The following is a 21,829-nucleotide window of genomic DNA, read 5'->3' as shown; positions in this document are numbered from 1 at the left end:
AGGCTTTTTGCGACTAGTTTGGCTGCTTTGGAGGACACAAAGCTTCAATTTGTTGAAAGTGAAAGTTGAAAGCCCACTAGAGGAAACCAAACTTTCATTTTTTTCTAGATCCCTCCCTTTAACCCTCTTCGGAGAAGTCGCAAGTTTTCATGCGTCAAGATAGGTCCTCTAGAGAAATCATGATTTCATGTACTCTAAGGTTGAATGTCAATAAAACTTTTACAGGTCATATGACACTAAAGCCGGAAAACGTTCATTCCCTTCAAATGACTTTGGAATTGTGTCGCAATTACAATCATGCAACGTGTGCATCTAACAGTGAACCCAATCTCGCAGAACTTTGCCTTTAAGACTTTTAATGATGTAAATACAACACAAAGTATTATCCACATACAAATATAAAAAATCATCAAAAATATAATATATATAGAGAGAGGGATAGAATAACAAAAAATAGATTTATTGAAAAACAAATCCCCCAGCCCTAAAAACAAATAACAATGCATAATTGATGTCATGTATTATAAAAGATACCCTTGTGAATGGATTTAGCATAATAACATGCAGAACATTTATACAAATACGAAAGTCACCTGGTAGAATGTATATGATTTATAATGAACGCAAACATTTAGACCATTAGTGTAGACGTATTCAGATAAAAAATGGATGAGCTAGTCTTTTCTCAACATAAATGCCTAAACAACGAAATTTGAAATAGCAGAACATGTCTTGTTATTTATTTCGGAAATTATTTTTTTAAACCATCTGTGGACAAATAAAATTAGTTGCAAATAAAACATTCAAATATGTCACAAAATGGCAAATCAAAAGAAAGTGCAGCTCATAGCACTTTATAAACGTATATGTAATATATTATATATAAACTTAATTGTGCAACATCGTATATCTGTACGTTGTAACATATCGGCGTTGTAATATCTTACATTAAGTGTTGTTGTTTTTTTCAATTGAAGCCAATGCTGGAAGCAACTATACAAAAACCTGTATTCGTAAATATACCATGAAGCTATTCAACCAAAATTAACAAGATTCAATATTTGGATATTCTATTTTGTGTTTTATAAATAGCACTAAGCATTTAGGTATTAAATCTTGGAAAACATACTACAGATGTGTAGTTAATAAGTAAGCCCCAAACTAATAATGTGGTTCACTAATAACGTTGCTATTGGCTTCAATGAAATGTTGATCTTATAAGATATATGCTTAGAATTTCTATCAAACTGTTCCCGGCTTATAATATTTTTCAAGGCGAGCGACGAATCCCAAACACAATTGCGCAAAAACAATGACAACAATAAGGCTGATGGATGCCGACGACTGCACGCCGACATTGACGGATTTCGTTGTGGGCGCAGTTGTCGTCGGTACCGGAAGTGTGTCCATGAAGTTTAGCAGCCCGACGGTCGCGTTGCCGACATATCCAGTATCGGCGGATGCGTTGCAGCCCTTTTCCGCTGTGGCACAGATGTCTGCAGACACACTGACTCCCATCTGTATTGAACGTGTTAGTGAATGTTTGAATTAGATAACAATTATACCAATGAGAACTTTAACAAAATGGGTCAGGCAGCAAACTTACATTACATCATTTTTTTGCCGAAAAAATGAGCTAGCAATATAAAACGATTATATACCATACGATGTTTTAATGTTGTTCTAAAGCTGCACTCTCACATATTGAACGTTTTGACAACATTTTTATTTTTTGTCTTGGAACGAGCTAATTTTTGCGAGAATCCATAGAAACCAAGACTGCTAACAAAAAGTCAGATCGCAACTTTTTAAATTTAAGTTAAAAAATATTAAGTTTTCTGCATTTTTCTTAAACCGTTAGTAACGGTTTATACCATAAAACATTCACTTTCGAACGGAAAAATGAAAATCTACGATCTGATTTTTTGTCAGCAATGTTATATCATTGATTAGCAGATATTTACGCAAAAAATGCTCTTTCCAAGACAAAAAATAAAGAAGTTGTTAAAATGGTAAATCAGTGAGAGTGCAGCTTTAAACGGTGGCGGGAGATATCGTGACATAAAGAAAGGAGCTTTTTGCGTTTTTTTCTGATAATAGGTGCTGTTAATCCGTCAATCGAAACCTCAACTCTTTGTGGCTTTAACTATTTTGGCAATGATACGTCTCTTTCATTTCAGCGATTTGTTTTCAGCATCGAAATAATCTGACTTGCACATGTGTTTTCAAACGAGTAATAAGCATCCTTCATTGCATCTTACCGAGCTTATGGATATTTTGCTGGCTTTAATTCGGGCATGTTTTGACAGGGGCAGGCGGAATGATAGTTCATGTTCTGAAAAGAAATAAAAACAAACGTTCCAGAAATAACCGAAACAAAAACTTCTTATTATAATGCATTTTTAGAAATATGTTATTTGAATAAAAAGTTAATTCAATTATTCAGTTAACATTAATACATAGACGGTTGACGTAAACGCACGCGCTTCCTACCAGGGCGTTCACTTCAGGTTCGATCCCCGGCCTTGGCGCATGGGAGTTTTGTTTGTGGTCACCAAGCCGGACAAGTGGGTTTCGTCCGGGTACTGATTAATACATTTCATATCACAATCGTTGTAAACCAAATAAGTTTGACCTAAACACATGCAGGGACAAAGCATGCCTTATTAATGGGACTCGCTCATGTTTTTGTAAAATGCACAAGTTTTTTGTATGAAGAAATCAAGTGTGGCAAATCCTTAGAAGTGTTTAAACTAAGGTATCAAAAGGAACTGGAACTCTTAAGCAAATGTTGATATTTGCTTAAATAACGTCTTTAAATACCACAATTTTCATTAGTGTTAATAACGCTAATGGTCACTTAATAAAGGCTTAATTGTTGCGTGATTCCTTGATTGGCATTATCACGTGATGCTATCAATGTATTGTTAAAGATCAAAATATCCATCATTGTTGTATTAGTCCTGATAGCCTAGTGGTGTAGGCATCGGTTCGTAAGTTTGTCTTCACTTAGGGTTCGCACCCTACTAACATCATAACCGGGAAAACTAATTTTTACGTAACGACGTATGATTAATTTTCACAACGCACTGGGAAACGCTGTAGCAGTCTTTATCAAGGTCAAGCAAAACAGGTCCCAATTTCTCCAACAATCTTTAGCCGCTTACAACAGGATCAAGCTAAGCTCACAGTTTTCTTTTTGGTATAAATGGTCAAAGGACTCACTTTAAAGGACCTTGATAAACCTTAATTAACCATTTTTTTTTAAATATCATCATGTTAAACTATAATTTGGTTTATAATATCAAGCTAATGTAAGTTATTAAGTGAAATGAAATTGTTACTTTTACTCGTTACGCTTAAGATTTTTTTCGAGGAAATTGGGCCGGTTTTTCTGTACTTTGTATTTAGCATATGTTTACCATTAAGTTTGTCCTGAAGTTTTTCTTGCATCAAAGGTCCGTAGTATTTTAAAATGTTCGGCAGAGTCTCGCTCTGAAACAACACACGTACAAAAGTAAATAAGATGGACATCTGACTTTATCCATAATTTTTATGCCATTGACTGACTTCAACGGTTAAATAGAGTTTTCACTAGGTAAAAAGTTGTTTATTTTTCATCGAAATGTTCATTAATTTAGGTGCGTTAAGTTATGTTTGTTTTTCTTGCCATAAGGCGTAAAAAATATGTTCACTAACCCGACCGACCCTACAACCCAAGTTATACTTTTATCTCCTAAATATACAAAGATACAATGAAACACCCTTACCAATGTTTCCCAGTAATCCGATTGGTCGACCGTTACATTTCCTCTGTAAATGTATACAAATACAATGGTTTAGAGCTGCACTCTCACAGATTTACCGTTTTTACAACTTTTTTATATTTTGTCTTGGAATGAGCCATTTTTGCGTAATTATCTGTTAACCAGTGATAAAAGACTGCTGACAAAAAAATCAGAGCGAAGATTTTATATTTCCGTTCAAAATGTAATGTTTTATGGCTTAAACCGTTGCTAACGGTTTGAGAAAAATGCATAAAACATCAATTTTTTAACTTGAATATCAAAATCTGTGATCTTATTTTTTGTCAGCAGCCTTATGTGAGAGTGCAGCTTTAAAGCAAACGGAGACATTTTAATGCGCAACAATCTTTTGCTTCAAATAAATCTCGTAGCTTAACAGGCCCCCCCCCGTAGACCGACTTTCGCTTCACATTATTTTCTTAATATGAGCTCAAAAATCAAAACTTAAACAGAACAGAGCAACATTGAACGAATGCTCTTGAAAAAAAGAACCCTGCTTACCCAATTCTGCTGACACAAGCAGGAATGTTTAAATGTAATGCTTTTGAACATAGGAAGCAAAATAACCCAATCCTGCTGACACAAAGCGGAACAATTTTAAATATTATGCTCTTGAACAAAGGCACGCCGCTAACCAAATCCAGCCGACACAAAACGGGGAAGTTTTAAAGTAATGCTCTTGAACAAATGAACGCCGCCTACCCAATCCTGCTGACACAAAACGGGGAAATTTTAAAGTAATGCTCTTGAACAAAGGCACGCCGCTAACCAAATCCAGCCGACACAAAACGGGGAAATTTTAAAGTAATGCTCTTGAACAAATGAACGCCGCCTACCCAATCCTGCTGACACAAAACGGGGAAATTTTAAAGTAATGCTCTTGAACAAATGAACGCCACCTACCCAATCCTGCTGACACAAAACGAGGCAATTTTAAAGTAATGCTCTTGAACAAATGAACGCCACCTTCCCAATCCTGCTGACACAAAACGGGGCAATTTTAAAGTAATGCTCTTGAACAAATGAACGCCGCCTACCCAATCCTGCTGACACAAAACGGGGCAATTTTAAAGTAATGCTCTTGAACAAATGAACGCCGCCTACCCAATCCTACTGACACAAAACGGGGCAATTTTAAAGTAATGCTCTGGAACAAATGAACGCCACCTTCCCAATCCTGCTGACACAAAACGGGGAAATTTTAGAACGGGTAAGTTTTAAAGTAATGCTTTTGAACAAATTCACGCCGCCTACCCAATCCTGCTGACTTAAAGCGGGACAATTTTAAAACGGGGAAGTTTTAAAGTAATGCTCTTGAACAAATGAACGCCACCTACCCAATCCTGCTGACACAAAACGGGGCAATTTTAAAGTAATGCTCTTGAACAAATGAACGCCATGCACCTACCCAATCCTGCTGACACAAAACGGGGAAATTTTATAGTAATGCTCTTGAACAAATAAACGCCACCTACTCAATCCTGCTGACACAAAACGGGGAAATTTTAAAGTAATTCTCCTGAACAAATAAACGCCACCTACCCAATCCTGCAGACACAAAACGGGGAAATTTTAAAGTAATGCTCTTGAACAAATAAACGCCACCTACTCAATCCTGCTGACAAAAAACGGGGAAGTTTTAAAGTAATGCTCTTGAACAGATGAACGCCACCTACCCAATCCTGCTGACACAAAACGGGGAAATTTTAAAGTAATGCTCTTGAACAAAAGAACTCCGCTTACCCAACTGCGCTGACCTTGCCGTGCATCTGTTCGTTTTCAAGTCGTAATTGAAGTGGTATGACAATATTCTGAAATTGACACAGAATGGACTTGTAGACCTGAATGACAATTCACGTTTATAAATTAAAGGACAAGCCTATTTCTATTTGTGTTTTGGAAACGATAACGCTTTTATACAACGAAACAGAAAATAACCAAACAAATAGGTAACTTATTCCAATAACAATTTGAATGTTATTAGATTAAATGAATGTTTGTTCCTGCATACGACTTTATATATTTGGATAAATACTTACAACCGCGGCTGAGAACCACGGATCCGATTTGTCAGCGCTCTCAGCGGTGAAATAAACCCGACCGTCCACGTACAAATACATGAAGTTGTCCCCGACGGACAGAGCCAGATTGGTTGCCGACACTCGGATACCGATGACTCGCCCCGGCCATCGCTCGGCCGCCTGTAGCAATATAGAATGTTATTTAAAGAAATGATTACCACATGAGTCTTTTTACCATGCTTTGTCTACTTTGTGTCTACGCATTGACTTCCACACTAGAACGTTGACAAGTAGAATAAGCTTACACGTTCTATAACAACCGTGTGGATGAATTACAACCCTCTTCACTTATACAACAAGCCATGTAATGAAAGTTGTCATTGACATTAAGCGCAACCCCTCGTTATTGATTTTTTACACTCGCGATCAATCGGAACACCTCGGCCAGTATCCAACAGAATCACGAAGCTTGCCGGAGATGGCCGATTGGTAACGATTGACTCGCGCTTAATATCTCGTGTGTAATCTAAAAGAAAACCTCGGGTTGTGGGTGTCGTAACTATTTCTTAATCTACAAGCAAGTTATTCATTATATGCTTTATCCATACTCATCAGTTTTGTCTTACAATTAATGCAAATAAGTATCATACAAATCATATATTTTAATGTAGATATTCCTACCTTATAGAAAACGTTTCCTGCGCAGAAAATTCCGGAACAGGAGAGGTTGAGCGAAAACTTTTGATTGGCCATAATCTGTGAACAAATCATATAGATAATATGTAAGCAGCCGCCATGTTAAGATTTTATACATGACGAAAGTTTGTAGGTTGTACTGATTTTTGATACTACAACTAAACGCAGCTTAAAGGGACTAGTTCACGACTTAAAGGATCAGACATCGTTGTTTTTTTATTTCGTGTGATATATGAACAACATGCTTGCAGCAATAATAAAACATCAAAATAGCTCTTTTTTAGAATAATCATTGGAAACTGTTACGAAAATTTTTTGCCGGTAAACGTTATTAACGCTATTCAGAATTGAAACGTTTAAGGCATGAAAAATTATGTTCAAATGAGTATCTGGCTGTAGCTGTTCGCTTTTTGTCGATGAAAGTAAGTAGAATAATCAATTTAAAATAAAAAATATATTCCCAACATAAAATCGGTGAACGAGTCCCTTTAGAGGTGGGATTGGCTATACAAAAGCTATGTGTACTTTTCTTTCTGTTACTAAACGTTTGTAATGTAAGGAAATAGTATGTTTTATCACAATAAAAGAAATTCCAAATCCTAGTCATTTTTTTTATATAAATTTTATCGCAAATGACTTGCTTCGCGTTAAAATTGATCATGAAAAAGAGGACTGCAATATAACAGATATTTTTTTTTTAGATTTTATATCGCAATATATCAGTTTTACCTCCTTGAAGCCAAGCTTATAATGCAGAAGGCCGCTGTCGTTAGCCGCCTGAACAACATTTCCAAATACCGCCTTAGCAAACGATATCTCGAAACCGGAAGCGGTGGTTGCCGTGGGGAAATGCTGGTCGTTGATAGGAAACTTCCGGCCATTCATTGTAAAACCTGCCTGTTAATGAAATACGAGTATATATCATATTATGTTTTGCATCTTGTCAAGACTGGACGCAATAATTACATTTTAAGGCCATAGGTCGAGGCTTCATGTGAAATGAACAGAAATGAGCTGAATATGATTTAAATTTCCATTGTTCTTGGTAAAATGAAACTAGAAATCCCATTGGCAGCTGTAAAGATTGTAAAGTGAACCTTAAAATCTTATTGTCCATTGTAGAGAAAGTCGAAGAAAAATAATGGAGTTTCGAAATAAGTATCGAATACGATCTTTTTAGCTCTGTGGTTGTTTAAATGTTGAAGAATTTTTTTCGCGAGGGATTTTCCTAGAAAAATTAAACATATTATAGTTTAAAGCTAAACACCTCGAGAAGGATGCTAGACCAATGACTCAATTTCGAAATTGAGCAGGCTGACCGATAATCATAGGTCAAGATCACCCTACGCCGTCACGGACATAATTCAAAACGTCTCCACGTGAAACGAGTTCGGTATCCGAAAAAAAGTGCAAGGTATAAAATTGATTTCGTTTTTTTCTGTCACCGTTTTGCTTAGCTTTACTATTCCCTTAGTAATCAGCGCCGACAAATCCTTTATCGGTCAACAATTAAACCAGGAACGATCTTGGTCAAATATTCAAACCAGCTTCGAACGGTAATCAACCGCTGGTTAACCACGGCAGAGTACCATTTTTGTTTAATAATAGAACCCTTTGTTTAATGAATTTAAATTTATATATCAGAAGGCCATCGTTGTTGTGTAAAGAGTTTTAAGTAAATACACTGATGATGGGATGCGAATATAAGAATGAAAATATACCGTGACGCTAACTGAAAATTCATAGACCCTACCTGCAATATACCACGATGTTCTAACTTATTCGACAGGCACGTTATAGTTAAAACAGAGATATGTAAAATCTTAATGATTTAGAAGGGCTGAGCGAGCGAGCCAGTCTTAGACATTGAGATTTTAAATGCTTTAAATTGTAACCTGTTTTCAAAGGTTGGGAAAACAAACAATGTCTTTATAAACGATTAAGCCTCGTTTGCTTATAGACTATTTCATTTGGTAGAAATGTAGGTTATAATCTAAAATTGGTTAGAGTTTTGAGCTTGGAAGATTTTATCATTAACCACAAGAATTATTAAATAACTGTTCTTTTTTACCTACCTTTAAGTAAACATAAATGGCTTTGGTCGTTACGTTCACTGCTACGACTGACGAGTCAATTGCAAACGTCTGATTGTAAAACGTGATATTTGACGTTTTCTCTGAAAACGACGTCAGATGATACATAACAGGCATTACAAGCAACTGTGTATTGGTGTAACAATCAGTTTAAAGAAATGAGGTAGCCGATATATAAATCTGTTATTTTAGTATCACTCCAAATGGTATTATGGGTCAAAAGGAACATAATTTTATACCAAAAAAAATCAAAACAAAACTAATAATTGAACGATTGAATGGTGGCCAGAATGGCAATTACACGTCTGGTTTCAGTTAAAATATGTTCTTTTTTTAGCTGTGTGAAGTTAGCTAAACATACGACATTGGACATTGGACATTCAAAATCGAATGTTGTGCCGGCACGACATTGGACATTGGACATTCAAAATCGAATGTTGTGCTGGCACGACATTGGACATTGGACATTTAAAATCGAATGTTGTGCTGGCACGACATTGGACATTGGACATTCAAAATCGAATGTTGTGCTGGTACGACATTGGTCATTGGACATTCATAAGTGAAAGTCGTGCTGGCACGACATTGGACATTCAAAATCGAATGTTGTGCTGGCACGACATTGGTCATTAGACATTCAAAAGTGAAAGTCGTGCTGGCAAGACATTGGACATTGGACATTCAAAATCAAATGTTGTGCTGGCACGACATTGGTCATTAGACATTCAAAAGTGAAAGTCGTGCTGGTATGACATTGGACATTGGACATTCAAAAATGAATGTCGATTTTGATGTCAAATGTCCAATGTCGTGCCAGCACAACATTCGATCTTGAATGTCCAATGTCCAATGTCGTATGTTTAGCTAACTTCACACAGCTTTTTTTATCTATTTTACTGCAATACTTTATTTAAAGGGACACTCTTATTCAAAATAAATGCATACGCATGTATAACATACACCAATTTTGACTGATAAACCTTTAACTACTTACTTAATAATGCATTTTTAGAAAATATTAATTTCTGATAACAAGATTGTAGCTGTGTTTTTAATAGCAGAAAGCGCAAAAAAATTAAATGATGGGTGAATGCTAAAAGATTTAATGTGGTCTACTATAGTCTCATTAGGTTGAAATACCGTATTTTAGGCTGATTTCTTTCAAATTAAACTCGGTATCCTTCATAAGAACCATTGTTTTTGACATTTATTCATCCCTTTTGGAATATTAAAACAATATTATTAATTGTGGTAAATCTTATAAAGGAGTGGTAAAAGTGCATCTTTAATAATGTTTGTTCGAACATTTAGTCTACATAAGCATGTGATCAATATGCAATGCCTTATTAAATGACGCCAACATTATATCAGGCCCAAATAAAACGAACAAACTTAAGTCACATCTCGATCTCAGACTCAACTCTTTACCCCATAACAGCAAAGGTTATTCAAAATCGTAATTCTGTTATAAGGAACTAGCTAAATCGGAGACCGGGTTCGAACCAGTGCCGCCAAAATTGCACTCCAGTGTATCCACTGTGCTACGAAGGCTTAACAATTGGAATATATGAATAATAAACTTGGTCATATCACGTGATAACATCGACTAGCCAATCACGCATAAGGAATAAATTCTACTAGGTAGACATACCTAGTAATCTTTTTTAGTGGAAAAATACGAAAAAACTGCGAAAAATAAATTAATTGTAAACTATGTGGTACTTCAGTTAGTAAGTTTCAATGCATTGTACACATCGATACCAAGTTTATGTCAGTTTTCGACAATTTTTTTTTTTCGCTAGTTCATCATTCGGAGTTCAGTCTTTAACTTAATCCTGTAAAAAGGCATTTGGGGTATATGTATAGGAGAAATTGGGAGAAGAAAAAATATTTCTTTGAAGTTGCCGTGGTCCTACCTTGCAGCTTGTTTATCTCTTGTTCAACTTTGGTTTGAAATTTAGCCACAGCTTTGCAAAACTGAAATTTGATACCACAGCTATGAACAATCTATCGACATTTCCTTCAAGCTGAACTCTCACAGATTGACCGTTTTGACAAACAATGTATCTTATTTTTAATCTTAGAATGAGCCAACTTTTGCGTTAATCTCTAGAAACCAGTGATATAAAACTGCTGACAAAAGATTAGAACGCAGTTTTTTAAAATTACGTTCGAAAATTGACGTGTTATGGCTAAAAGCTAAGTCCTTAAGAAAACAGAGTTTTTGGTAGTTATATGACTGAATTTAAGGCACTGATGCCAAAATAAGCTGTCAGTATGTGAGAGTCTAGCTTTAAGTACAGCAGTTCATTTAAATAAAGCGTTCGTTTGAACTCATTATGGAAAATATTGGTATATATTCATTCGCATGTGTAATGAGCTGGTGGAATGTCCCATTCACAACCGAATAACTTCTTCAATAAATCATTGGCCCTAATTAATATTTCTGCCTGGCTAATGCGGGTTTAATGGTTTAATAAAGAAATATAAACATAAGATAAGTGTAAAGAAGACAAGGGGTTCGCTGATGTAAATGGGGACAAGAGGTCGTCAGTGAACTGGGAAAGGAGATTCGCTAGGAAATCAGGGACAAAGGGGTTCGCTTACGAGAGGGGGGGGGGAGTGGTTCGCTAGCAAATCGGGGACAAAGAGGCTCGCTTACGAGAGGGGGGCAAGTGGTTCGCTAGCAAATCGGGGACAAAGGGGCTCGCTTACGATAGGGGGGCAAGAGGTTCGCTAGCAAATCGGGGACAAAGAGGTTCGTTCACGAACAGGGGGGACAAGAGGTTTGCTTACAAATCGGGGACAAAGGGGTTCGCTTACGAACTGAGGTAAGAAGTTTGCTTACAAATCGGAGACAATGGGGCTCGCTTACGAACTGGGACAAGAGGTTCGCTTACATATCGGGGACAAAGGGGCTCGCTCACGAAATGGTCTAAGAGATTCGCATACAAATCGGGGACAAAGGGGTTCGCTTACGAACTGAGGTAAGAAGTTCGCTTACAAATCGGAGACAAGGGGGCTCGCTTACGAACTGGGACAAGAGGTTCGCTTACATATCGGGGACAAAGGGGCTCGCTCACGAAATGGTCTAAGAGATTCGCATACAAATCGGGGACAAAGGGGCTCGCTTACGAACAGGGGGGCAAGAAGTTCGCTTAGAAATCGGGGACGAAGTGATTCGCTTACGCGTTCGGGCAAAAGGTTCTCTTACAAATCGGGGACAAAGTGGTTCGCTTACGAACAGGAGGCAAGAGGTTTGCTTAGAAATCGGGGACAAAGAAGCTCGCTTACGAACTGAGGCAAGATGTTCGCTTACAAATCGGGGAAAATGGTTTAGTTAATGAATCTGATCAAGGCTACAAGCATATAAAATTACTTATGTCTATGTTACAAACCGATTTCTTTATTTCTTTCTTGAGGTCCGCAACGATGCTGTTTGCAATCATCTCCATAAAACTGATCAAATCGCTGTCATAAAACTTTATCTTCAGTTGAGTGATGTCCGCGCCACAATCTATGATGTCTGTACCTATGCCGCCAGCTTCTGTCACCGCTTTTGGAATAGAAATGACAAATTAAACATTCCTTTCTAACACATATGCAAGAAATTGACATATAAATCGTTGTTAACGAATCTGGGACCAGCGGTTTGCTGAAAATTCGGGACAAGAGGGTTCGTTAACGAATCAATGACAAGAGTTCCTAACAGTTAACGAATCGGGGACAAGAGGTTCGTTAACGAATCCGGTACAATGGGTTCGCTTACAATTCCGGGACAAGAGGTTCGCTAACGAAAAGGGACAAGAGGTTCGTTAACGAATCCGGGACAAGATCGTTGTTAACGAATCTGGAACAAGCGGTTTGCTGAAAATTCGGGACAATGGGTTCGCTTACAATTCCGGTACAATGGGTTCGCTTACAATTCCGGGACAAGAGGTTCGCTAACAAAAAGGGACAAGAGGTTCGCCAACGAAAAGGGACAAGAGGTTCGCTAACAAAAAGGGACAAGAGGTTCGAGGTTCGCTAACGAAAATGGACAAGGTGTTCGCTAACGAAAAGGGACAAGAGGTTCGCTAACAAAAAGGGACAAGAGGTTCGCTAACGAAAAGGGACAAGAGGTTCGTTAACGAATCCGGTACAGGGGGTTCGCTTACAATTCCGGGACAAGAGGTTCGCTAACAAAAAGGGACAAGAGGTTCACTTACAATTCCGGGACAAGAGGTTCGCTAACAAAAAGGGACAATAGTTTCGCTTACAATTCCGGGACAAGAGGTTCGCTAACAAAGAGGGACAAGAGGTTCGCTAACGAAAAGGGACAAGGCGTTCGCTAACATGTTCGCTTACGATTCGGGAACAGTATATTTACCAGAAACCGCATGTTTACATAATTCTATACTAACACAACTTAGCTATGATGTTGAAAGACGTTTTGGCGCTAGTCACGTTCAATTTGCCCTTGCCTTGAAACGTTCTGGAACGAAAGATATCAACGATTTTAATATTAATGTAAAAGCATAAGAACGCATAATAAAACTTTTTACAAATTTGATGTATCAATTGGCGTTATTTAAATATCGGTTTCCAAGACAGAATGAATGATACCAACGCATAATAAAACATTTTACAAATTTGAAGCTTTGGCGTTATTCGAATGATCGGTTTCCATGACAGAATGAATGATGCTAATCGCAGACAACTTACACGCCCGCCTGGTCTTTAGAATGAAACGCCCAACTAGCGGAAATGACAAGTTTTGTGACATTGGCGTTGAAGTGCAAGACACCGTCCCCGAGCTGTATTGATGAACTAACGTGACCCACGTCCTCAACGCGCACTCTGGGGAGGAAAAAAGAAACATGCACTGTAACTTCTTGTTAACGAATCTAATGATGTCGTGTTAAACCATTCTCTTCACCGCTTGCCATAGGATGGTACATATCAGTGCTTAAGGGTATTTCTATATATTCAATTCCGGTTTCATTAGATACTTGTATAACATTTCTAAATCATGATACTACAACTTTTCTTTATTAATCGATTTTGAACAGTTTTGAAAGAAAACCAAGGCAAGTTTTTCATTATTTTCTTCAACCTTTTTCTCCAACTTTGTATGTTTTCTTATTTTTGTTCTTAGCACCTACCCCGTGACTTGCCAGTTGAAGGAACCACTGCTGTTCACCATGTCCGGAATATGAACTTTCTTCATCGATTTTATGAAGTGGTACAGGTCTAACTGCGTACCTAAAATAAGAATAAAATAAGAATGAGGAAGCTATTACTTTGTATATAATAGAGTGTATTTTAAAGTTCTATAAAAAAAACCCATAGAGCCTCCCCAAGTAAGGGAGTAACCCGAACGAGGCCTACTATTTTCTGCACAACTTTAAAAATATTTACTTCGATGTTTAGCGTATTCGATTGTATGAGTACCAATTATATTCGAGCTTTATTCATAAACGCTTACGAGTAAATGACGTTAATAACTTTTTATGTAATCCTTGAGAAACTCCTGGCCCCAATATCACAAAAAATATTCAAGTCAAATCTTATTCTCAAACTCGTCTAAATTCACCACATGAACGAATAGAATGGTTCAAAATCATGCATGCCGTGTTTCTAAATATACATCTAAATATGTGTGTCATCCTTATTACATACACAATTCGAGGGGTGAATGCGAAAAGGTTCTAAGTGACATTAAATAAAGAAGATAGAACCTTTTCAATTTCACCCCTCATAAAAATAGAGTTGGTAATTATAGTCAGCGACAAACCGTTCTATGGAATACCATCAGGCGAACATGGAATAAAACTAAATTTTCATTGATACACAATTGGGCCGCTTGTTCAGGACGTTGTTAAAGTTGATAACGTCAAAAATGACGTAGTTGTTGTCTTTGAAGCTTGAGTTCTTTCATTATGAGCTCACATATTGAAATATAAACATGTTCTCTCAAATATTGTTAGGAATACAGCAGATCACAATCCATTGTACATCCTGAACAGAAACGATTTGACAATGAACAACGTTGTTAACTTTGACAAAGTTCTGAACATCAGCCCATTAATAGATGCATACACAAATGGTACTTTGTCAAAGTTCTGAACAATCAGCCCATTAATAGATGCATACACAAATGGTACTTTGTCAAAGTTCTGAACAATCAGCCCATTAATAGATGCATACACAAATGGTACTTTATCAAAGTTCTGAACAATCAGCCCATTAATAGATGCATACACAAATGGTACTTTGTCAAAGTTCTGAACAATCAGCCCATTAATAGATGCATACACAAATGGTACTTTGACAAAGTTCTGAACAATCAGCCCATTAATAGATGCATACACAAATGGTACTTTGACAAAGTTCTGAACAATCAGCCCATTAATAGATGCATACACAAATGGTACTTTGTCAAAGTTCTGAACAATCAGCCCATTAATAGATGCATACACAAATGGTACTTTGACAAAGTTCTGAACAATCAGCCCATTAATAGATGCATACACTAATGGTACTTTGTCAAAGTTCTGAACGACCAGCCCATTAATAGATGCATACACAAATGGTACTTTGTCAAAGTTCTGAACAATCAGCCCATTAATAGATGCATACACTAATGGTACTTTGTCAAAGTTCTGAACGACCAGTCCATTAATAGATGCATACACAAATGGTACTTTGTCAAAGTTCTGAACAATCAGCCCATTAATAGATGCATACACAAATGGTACTTTGTCAAAGTTCTGAACGACCAGCCCATTAATAGATGCATACACAAATGGTACTTTGTCAAAGTTCTGAACGACCAGCCCATTAATAGATGCATACACACTAATGGTACTTTGTCAAAGTTCTGAACGACCAGCCCATTAATAGATGCATATACTAATGGCACTTTGTCAAAGTTCTGAACGACCAGCCCATTAATAGGTGCATACACACTAATGGTACTTTGACAAAGTTCTGAAAGACCAGCCCATTAATAGGTGCATACACACTAATGGTACTTTGACAAAGTTCTGAACGACCAGCCCATTAGTAGGTGCTTACACTTATGGTACTTTGTCAAAGCTCTGAACAATCAGCCCATAAATAGGTGCATACACACTAACGGTACTTTGACAAAGTTCTGAACGACCAGCCCATTAATAGGTGCTTACACTAATGGTACTTTGTCAAAGTTCTGAACGACCAGCCCATTAATAGGTGCATACACACTAATGGTACTTTGACAAAGTTCTGAACGACCAGCCCATTAATAGGTGCATACACACTAATGGTACTTTGACAAAGTTCTGAACGACCAGCCCATTAATAGGTGCATACACTAATGGTACTTATAAACGATAAATTTTTGACTTTCGTTGATAATTCGACTACCTTGTATCTATTTCGTTCCTGAATGCGATGCTGAAACTTCATTTCGTTTTAAATTCCATACATTAACTACCTTGTTCCTATGTATATCAAAACTACCTTAAAGATACACTCTTCCTCCCAAATAAAACATACCACAAATAACACAATTGTTATACTGTACCAAAAAGGATGAATAAATGTAAAAAACAATGGTTCTTATGAAGGATACCGAATTCAATTTGAAAGAAAAGTGCTGAAAACGTGGTGTTTCTACCTTATGAGACGATAGTAGATCACAGTAAATATTTGAGCCCTCACCAATCATTTTTATACTTTTTTGAGTTTTCATTAGATGCATGGTCACAATCTTGTTACAAGTAATTAATTAAAAAAAAAACCGCATTATTAAGTAAGTAGTTTAAGGATAATCACTTACAATTTATGTTTGTAATACATGTGTATGTATTGATTTTGAATAAGAGTGTCACTTTAATGTCATGCCAAAATGATTACATGTTTAGAGTAATCTGGTTGGTTGACATCGAACCCTATAAAAAACAGTTCTCATAAATCTTAATTATATAAATATCATTTATAAACAAAATAGAAAAAATAAACACGCTAAATTGTATATATAAACCGTAAAAAGAGTTACATTCGGTTATTTCGAGCCGGTATTCATAAAACATTTTAAGTCTTTCCATAACTTACGTTTATTTAGTTAAATAGTTCACTAGTATTTCGATATTATAACTTAAAATTTTCTGAAATAGTTTATATATTTAATGATGTTATTGAAGATACACACTTTAATTCATTCGGAACTCCTCGGCCATTTTCCATCGAAAACAACCTCGAATGTGAATGGACGGTTTACAATTACATGTATACATTTCACAGGCATTCCATTAAACTACTAAACAACATTTTAGAATATTAATTATTAATTAATTAATTCATACTATTTTTTAAAAGTTTACGAACTACTTCTACGGATGTACAGGCAAACATCCGAGGTTGTTTTCGGTGACCAAAAAGCCGAGGAGCTCCGAATGGTATACAGGAAGTTGGATTAACCCCAAATTCCTTGTTTATCGATATTTGCTTTTGTTTTTCAATCTGGGAGGAAGGTTTTGAGAATACAGTCTGACGCTTTAAAGACAGCATCAATTTGGTACCGCCCTCTTGAATTAGAAAACAACATCATCTACAAACACAATTTAAACACATGTCAACAGAAATGTCGTGAAATAAAATACTAAAATTGAAAAAAAGGATTTTTATCTTTTGATACTCACAAGTCTGTAGAACTTCCTGTGTAAACAAAACCTCGATTCCGGCGGGAACCGCGTGCAGTGACGTCATCGTGGAAACCAAGATGGCGGCTCCCACAAGCGCCGTAAGTATTGATGCCATTGTATCTGGTTCGCACAAGGATATATGTTACGTATTACTTCAACTGGTCGTTTTCCATTCCATACGCTAATTATGTCAAGACTCCATGTTGAATATTAACTATACTAAAACAGCCCATGCAGTGGCGGTCCGGGGGAGACATTACAAGGCGGGTAACTTTTGGGCATTACTTTGGACATGCCCCCCTCCATCCACAGTGGCAGAGTAAGTGGTTATGTCACACCTTTTTCGATCCCAACCCCCCATATCAACTTCAAAAAGCCCATAACTATAGCAAGGTTCAACTCTTAGGGGAACTGAGACTAGTACTAAATCACATAAAATATAGATCTTAATATTATTGTTTTGTAATGAATATAAGTATTGTGGTTTAGTTCAAGTGTTAAGTTCTATCAGTATTATTCATAAACCTGGGAGCATTTATGCATTTATGTCATTATTATAAGGGGTTGGGAAGGAGGTATAGGCAGAGGCGAGACCAGGATTTGGCGTTTGAGGGGGGCGTAATTTAGGAGCGTAATATTTGACTTGCCCCTTCCTCCGAATCGTTATTTGTTGGCGGGTGGGGGGAGTAGCTTAGCTTAGTAGGGGGCGTATTGTATTTTTTCTCATATACTGAAATAAACGTGAACTTGGAAGATTTATTGGGGGCTGGGCGCCGAATGCGACCCACCTGGATCCTGGATTTTGCGTGTGGCATAACCACGCACCCTGTAAAATACCCTCCCCCCTGCCAACACTTTAGACCAAATAAATTACGTTTCTAAGGCTGGGGCGCAAGTCGAAAGGGAACGCCCCTATTTAACACCCCCTCTTACGTCGTATCCTGGAGCCGCCCGTGGGCACGTGCTTTGTTTAAACGGTGGTATAAATGGTGTATATCGACCATAACGGCTGACTTAATAATGCAATCTGGGTGTCGGCTATTGATCAAACTGTGCTGAATGAATAACAATAAACATAGCAATGTGGCTTGTAAGTAACGAGAATGAATGTGTTCGCACTGAATGTCGATCGAACCCAGTCGAGTTAGTATGCCAATAAACAGTGTGGCCAAGTTTGGTTAAGAGTGGATAAGAAGTGATATGAAAGTTATTCAAGTATTACGTCGCGGACGACGCCGTCGGACAGCATAATCCCTATAAGTTTTCCATGCTATGCAGGCGACATAAAACTGATTTATTCAAGGAAGTAACTATATCCACCCAGAGTGGTTGAACATACTGATGATGAAAGTGTTACGGTAAAGCCTACTTTCAAACCAACAAAATAGCCTATCGGCCTTCAACAAGTATAACGTTTGATCGTTAGAATTGTATTTTTACAACTTAACAGACATGACGTCATAACTATGTCCACGTGGTGTAAAGACGTTATAATATCAGACAGGAAGACGTGTGCGTAACTTGTCTCTGGCAAGCCAACATGTGTACCAAGTTTCATTTGAATTATTTTGAACGGTTTAAGAGTTATAGCCAAGTTGTTTGCAGGACGACGATGCCGACGACGTGGACAACGACGCCAATGCTATGATAATATTTCGACGACGTGGGCAACGACGCCAATGCTATGATAATAGTTCGACGACGTGGACAGCGACGCCAATGCTATAATAATATTTATTTCGACGACGTGGACAACGACGCCAATGCTATGATAATATTTCGACGACGTGGACAACGACGCCAATGCTATGATAATATTTCGACGACGTGGACAACGACGCCAATGCTATGATAATATTTATTTCGACGACGTGGACAACGACTCCAATGCTATGATAATATTTATTTCGACGACGTGGACAACGACGCCAATGCTATGATAATATTTCGACGACATGGACAACGACGCCAATGCTATGATAATATTTATTTCGACGACGTGGACAACGACGCCAATGCTATGATAATATTTATTTCGACGACGTGGACAACGACGCCAATGCTATGATAATATTTCGACGACGTGGACAACGACGCCAATGCTATGATAATATTTCGACGACGTGGACAACGACACCAATGCTATGATAATATTTCGACGACGTGGACAACGACGCCAATGCTATGATAATATTTATTTCGACGACGTGGACAACGACGCCAATGCTATGATAATATTTATTTCGACGATGTGAACAACGACGCCAATGCTATGATATTATTTCGACGACGTTGACAACGACGACAATGCTATGATAATATTTATTTCGACGACGTGGACAACGACGCCAATGCTATGATAATATTTCGACGACGTGGACAACGACGCCAATGCTATGATAATATTTCGACGACGTGGACAACGACGCCAATGCTATGATAATAGTTCGACATTTTTCATCAAGAAACAGACGAGCTACAAAATGAAATGACTCGATCAATAAGCCGTTTATTATAGCACACACAACATTTCACCATAATGAATTAAGTAACTTACCTGCAATTATCTTCTTTTTATCTCACTTGTTTACGTTTTAAATCCAAATAATTGAAAGACATGAATTGTATGTAATCATTCAAAGTGGATTAACATGGGTATTTCACATGGGTATTTCCATTACGTAAACAAAACTTGAATTTACCCGGAAGTTTTGAAAGTTCTGCTCTTTAACCTTGAACTACAAAAATATAAAATGTTAATACAATGTTCATTCATCTATATTTATTACTATTTAAGTTTCATAGATTGTTGACTCCATCAGGTATCAACAAAATCATGAATATTTGTAATTATATTTTGAATTCAGGTTCAATAAGCCACATGACCCGTAAATACACGAATTAACATTTTAATACAAATGACATAGCAAGTGGAGCATTTAAGGACTGTTTGAATTTTACCAAAGTTTTTACAGGTAAAGAAGGACATGATTAGAGACAAATGAAACTTGGTACACACGAGGACTTAAAATTAGAGACTCACCCGTAACCCCTTTAGGCTTTTACAAAGCTTCAGGACCTTCAGTTGGGCCGGCAACCCCACACTTCCTGGTTTGGCTATACATACAAGGGACTGAACTCCAAACGTCTGGGAGTATGTACTTATATATGTTACTTCCCTTTAATCGTAATAAATAATTTGCCTCTCGACGCACACAAAAAATACTCATATTTAAGCTTATTTTGGATAAACAGTTGACAAAATGTGTATCCAAATTAAATCCAGTGCGTACTAATAAAAATATCTTATAGTATGAGAAATGGAACTAATTTGTGATGTTTTAACGACCCAAAAAAGTCCCTCGTTTCAATATTAAAGCTGCACTCTCACAGATTGAACGTTTTGACATTTGTTTTATTTTTTGTCTTGGAACGAGCCGTTTTTGGCGAAAATCCATGGAAACCAGTGATATAAGACTGCTGACAAGAAATATATCGCAGATTTTTATATTTAAGTTTAAAAAATCATGTTGTATGCATTTTTCTTAAACCGTTAGTAACGGTTTAAGCCATAAAACATTAATTTTGTAACGCTCTGAATTTTTGTCAGCAATCTTTTATCATTGGTTTGCAGATATTTACACACAAATTTGCTCTTTACAAGACAAAAAATAAAAAGAGTTGTAAAAACGGTAAATCTGTGAGAGTGCAGCTGGTTTTGTAATATTTGTTACCATTTGAAAAAACACACACACAAAACAACTGTATCACCGCTGTTTGAGATTTAAAAATGTTTACAGTCCAGGGAATATTAATCCTGAAAACGAGTATGAGAGACCAAGACCCAAATTATCGAAAGGACGTATCAAGCTTACGTAAATGTATTTCTGAATCTTGATTTTACTAAAGAAAAATTAGTTTATCTTGATTATCATAAAGATAATTTTCTTTTAAAGTCGAAAACCTCTCGAGTATGTACATGCTACGCAAATGATACTAAAACAAAAATAGTAAGGTTAACCTAATCCTGCTATAAGGACTTAGGATGTTTCGAGAATTTGGACCCAGACCAAAATCAGGATAAGGGGCTTAAACCATGTTTCCAAAGCCATTTATATCCATTTCATTTATCTTCTATCTAAAATGCAAAAACAGCCAAAATCAAATTTAACAAGTGTATGAAATTTGAAATTGAAAGCTCTTAATCCTGGTTTCAGGGTTAATTCTGAACTTCACCATGGGAATGGCATGTTGTTATCTGTGAACAGTGTTGTTGTGAAACTGTTACATGCATATTATCACATGGCCATATGTGGAGGCCCTGCTAATTGTTTTCATGGAAACGACGTTCTAGAACAAACATTTTCTCCATTAAAGTACAATACTCACGTCCTTTGAGTGACAACGTGAGAGTTTGCGAATCACTAAACGGACGTGTACGTGTGCATGTAGATATACGTATATACTTATAATCAAAGGTATTTACTTGGGTTTTAAAGTCGTTTGCGAAATTTCACTTTGTACTTGACCTTGTAGGCTCGCTG

General features: G+C 37.0%; 1 protein-coding gene across 3 annotated transcripts; it reads right to left on the bottom strand.

The window, feature by feature from the left end:
• Positions 1–335: 335 nt before the first annotated feature.
• LOC128243391 (uncharacterized) lies at positions 336–20,388 on the bottom strand. Of its 3 annotated transcripts, none has more exons than XM_052961148.1 (16): positions 20,329–20,388; positions 17,283–17,405; positions 13,761–13,860; positions 13,321–13,455; positions 13,020–13,090; positions 12,015–12,172; positions 10,533–10,593; positions 8,599–8,699; positions 7,253–7,420; positions 6,509–6,583; positions 5,846–6,007; positions 5,550–5,617; positions 3,771–3,813; positions 3,423–3,495; positions 2,262–2,335; positions 336–1,518 (listed from the first exon to the last, which is right to left on the bottom strand). In XM_052961148.1, exons 2-16 carry the CDS (start codon positions 17,398–17,400, stop codon positions 1,243–1,245), a joined length of 1,683 nt encoding a protein of 560 aa, XP_052817108.1. In that variant the 5' UTR covers positions 17,401–17,405; positions 20,329–20,388; the 3' UTR covers positions 336–1,242. The 3 variants fall into 3 exon arrangements, with proteins under 3 accessions (XP_052817108.1, XP_052817107.1, XP_052817106.1); XM_052961147.1 differs by lacking the exon at positions 20,329–20,388 and adding an exon at positions 19,988–20,023; XM_052961146.1 differs by lacking the exon at positions 20,329–20,388 and adding an exon at positions 19,843–19,981.
• Positions 20,389–21,829: the final 1,441 nt, after the last annotated feature.

This window comes from Mya arenaria, chromosome 8, assembly GCF_026914265.1.
Source record: "Mya arenaria isolate MELC-2E11 chromosome 8, ASM2691426v1".
Classification (NCBI taxonomy): domain Eukaryota; kingdom Metazoa; phylum Mollusca; class Bivalvia; order Myida; family Myidae; genus Mya; species Mya arenaria.
This window is presented reverse-complemented; position numbering and strand designations above follow the sequence as displayed.

What these genes read in the sequence shown, in the direction of transcription:
- LOC128243391 (XM_052961148.1), bottom strand. Translation starts at nt 17,400, where the DNA reads ATGGCATCAATACTTACGGCGCTTGTGGGAGCCGCCATCTTGGTTTCC. An exon ending in TCTAAAGACCAGGCGGGCGT is followed by an intron (nt 13,091 to 13,320) that starts GTAAGTTGTCTG and finishes CTTTCGTTCCAG; the next exon opens with AACGTTTCAAGGCAAGGGCA. An exon ending in ATAAGCTTGGCTTCAAGGAG is followed by an intron (nt 6,584 to 7,252) that starts GTAAAACTGATA and finishes ATTTGTTCACAG; the next exon opens with ATTATGGCCAATCAAAAGTT.